At 40.4% G+C, this 3,287-nt stretch overlaps 1 protein-coding gene across 1 annotated transcript in view; it reads left to right on the top strand.

Annotated features, from left to right (window-relative positions):
- DRC7 (dynein regulatory complex subunit 7) overlaps positions 1-2,885 on the top strand; it is a gene marked incomplete at its 5' end in the record, with an annotated part of 13,185 nt that extends 10,300 nt beyond the window's left edge. The window contains 4 exons of the mRNA XM_010294142.1: positions 671-781; positions 1,827-2,021; positions 2,510-2,649; positions 2,795-2,885. Of these exons, the coding sequence (XP_010292444.1) occupies positions 671-781; positions 1,827-2,021; positions 2,510-2,649; positions 2,795-2,885 (537 nt within the window). The remainder of the gene's footprint in view (positions 1-670; positions 782-1,826; positions 2,022-2,509; positions 2,650-2,794) is intronic.
- Positions 2,886-3,287: the final 402 nt, after the last annotated feature.

The raw sequence follows: 3,287 nt of genomic DNA, 5'->3' as shown, positions 1-3,287 counted from the left end.
GAAATACTTCATAAAATACGTTGCTTGTACTGCTAATCACACTGTGACTGGTGTAACAAATCCATGTTCTCAGAAGTCTTTGTAATTACTTCATGATAAATACAACCATTCTAGCAGACGGAGGCAAAGCTATTGGATTTTCTTTTTTTAACGTTTTTGTGAGGAAGAAGAGCCCCTAAGGAGCTGGAGGGGGAATGCTTAACTGTATTAGCACAGAGTACTAGTAATAATTAAGAACAAGATTGCCAAAACCAATTTTTTTTTTCAGAAATTTGAAGCTAGCTCACTGTGACCTCATGAACTACTTTGCCAAATTTCTCAGTCTTCATGTGTTAGCAGACAAAATATTCACATTGCTTGTGCTGTATATGCTGCTAAGACAAAGTGCAGTTTCAAAAGTAGTGGCAAGACAATGACTCCAGAAGAGCCTTCTTTACAGATAATATCAATAATTGTGTTCAACAATTTCATACAAAGCAGCAATCTAAAAATAAGACCACTGTCGGCTTGATCTGTGAGCAGGATATGAACATACTCGTATAGATCTTCTGTATTTAACCTTATGCTACAGTTCTTGTACGCAGCATCTGCTCTGTTAGCAGGTCAAGCATGTAAAAGTACTGTTATTTTGTGGGAAAGCTGAGGGGTCTGTCTTCTGATTTTTTGGAAGATGTTAAATATTTTGAAGATCCGTGAGAATGAAGAAGCCGCCGTTAAATTGTCAGTTTCAATTTATAATACAGAGAGGAATGAAAAGAGAAGACAACAGTATGAAGCCATGGTAGGTAGCACTAATCCCAGTATTTATTACATGTACACAAAGAAATCCAGAGTAAGGTTTTTTTGGTCTGAGGAATTCTCTCTGAAGAGCTTTTAGTATCATTAAAATATACTGGACCAAATCCCTAGCAGGTGTAAGTCAGCACAGCTTCAACTGACTTCCCATGAAAATATAACATGATCGTGCTATGACCTTCTGACCTCTGGAAAAAATTGCATCACTGAGAAAGATTATTGTTTTATTTTGTTTAGTTACTAAAGAAAATAATTAACAAGGATTAGTTGATAATAGGGATTATGGGGGGAGTATGATAATGGTTCCCAAGCTGCATCTTTCTAGCCGGGGCTCATTTTGTTAGGCAAATATGCACTTCTTTGTGTGATAGGAGTCAGTTGTTTTCTTGGTTATCATTACTACCTGCAAAGACAATTTTGTTCCAGGATTTCTGCTGAGGAGTTAATACTTTATGAATGTTCTGGGCAAATACGAAAAGATTTGAGAATAATTACTTGCAATTTTTTAAGATCTCCAAGATGCTTGTTGTGAATGGTTTTTAGACTGAGCTTTCCTGAATAGAGAGTTTATAAAAGATGATATTAGGTTTTGCATGCCAGACTTCTGGCATGAAACATAAATAGGGGCAAAGATCCAAGAACCAGCTATTTGCCAGCCTACAAGCTGGTATCACTCAAAATACCCTGTCCGAATCTCTTCCTGTCCAAATATAAATGCATTTTGTAGAGCCCTTCTTGCACCTCAGTGGATAACATATTTTGTTTAAGAGACGTTTCTACAATCAAGGAAATTAGAAGAGCTGTTAGAAAGGCTGATAGAAAATAAACTACAGAATAAAAACGGCATTGGGAAAGTGTTGGTAGGCAAAGGTAATGCAAAGCAGTAGTTTTGATCAAACTATAGGAAAAAGAAACATTATTTCCTCCTTGGAGGGAGGAGTTTTGGCCTTTGCTTTTATTTTGCCTTATCACATGGTGTTTGGGGAAACAGGTAAATGGGAAAATGACTCTTTCTGTTCTTTCCCCTCCAGAAGAACACAACAGAGGATGAGCTCCAGGGACAAGAGGAACAGGATCTGGATTACCTGGCACCTTTTCTTATTCAAGTTGGCCAGAGAGATAAAATGACCAAGGGGCAGGCCCTGCGCATCAGAGATGACTGCCTGACTGATTTTAAGCATCGTCTGGTTAATAAAGCTAACATCATCCAGGCTCGCTTTGAAAAGGTATTCCCAGCCTGACTGCAGGATGTGTTACTGGAGTCTCCTGCACTGGCAGGAGGGTAACACACATCTCACTGTGACAGCAGGCAAGAAACAAACCTCCTTTGATTACTTTAAGAGAGCCATAAATATGCCTGTATATTTTTTTGTTGTCATTAGCATGTGAGATCAAAGAACAAAATAGCTCCAGGGTGAAATTTAGTCCCTGTCTCAGTAAGAGCTGATTTGGTTCTCCAGTGCTTCTTGACTACAGTGAGGCAACGCATTCAGGTTTTGCTGTCTCTCGCTGTTCCACATGTTTTGATTCACCTTGTTTTCTTGTTCTGTGAGACCTCATCTCAAACTTACTGCTTCCCATGAAAATAAACCAGCTCCGATTTGTGGTTTCCTTTATCTCAGCTCCCTGAACTTTGAGCTGCACTTTTGTGTGCCTGTGCTCCTCGCTCTCCTCTCCTATTACTTTGACTTCTGGTTGCTCGCTCCCCTAACAGGCCGTGGAAGAGCTGCAGAAGAAGGACCGATGGTTTCAGGAAAACCAGAATCAGCTCAGCGCAGAGGAGGAGGATGACTTCCTTGCCCATTGCTCTGAAACCGCATTCCATATCCACATTCTAGCGCTAAGGCTCAACAGGTATTGGGAATGACTACCTGAGTACAGTGCCCAAGGCAGGTCTACAAATCAGCCGCCCAGAAACTTGGCACTGAAGCTATTCTGTAAAATATCCTACTCCATGTCCCACTGCAGTTTTCCTCCAATACCCTCCTTCTTGTTCTAGGGAAAAGCAGACGGCACCACAGAAATACCTTGCTCTTGAAGAGAAGCTCCGCAAGGATCCTCGCCTAGCTGAGCACCTCAGTCATGCCTGATTTCTTTATTCCTTCACACCACACTGGAAGTCCGTGCTGAAGCCTGTTAGAAGCAACCTGAAAAAAAGGTGGAAAGGTTTCCCTACTTGCCTGCAGTAAATCTTTCATTATCATCAGATTCATGGACATTTTAATGAACTTGTAGCATTCCACTGTCTTTTTCTTTTCCCTCTTTTGTTTTAAGGCCTATCTACAATTACATCAATTGTCTTCTCATGCAATTTCATCATGGTTGAGGCTGAGGTCTGAATGAGACCTTAGCTTTAACATCTGCTTCAGAAGTTGCTACAGGTTATACAGGCCATATTGGAGAGCTTTTCTTTCCCAAAGCTGCTCCCTAGCTGCTGACATCAGGAGCAGGGTTATTTGGAAATACCGATTCTTTTACAATATAATAATATT

The sequence above is a fragment of the Phaethon lepturus genome, unplaced genomic scaffold (genome assembly GCF_000687285.1).
Source record: "Phaethon lepturus isolate BGI_N335 unplaced genomic scaffold, ASM68728v1 scaffold36219, whole genome shotgun sequence".
Classification (NCBI taxonomy): domain Eukaryota; kingdom Metazoa; phylum Chordata; class Aves; order Phaethontiformes; family Phaethontidae; genus Phaethon; species Phaethon lepturus.
The sequence above is the reverse complement of the archived record's forward strand: the minus strand, read 5'-3'. Positions and strand labels throughout refer to the sequence as shown.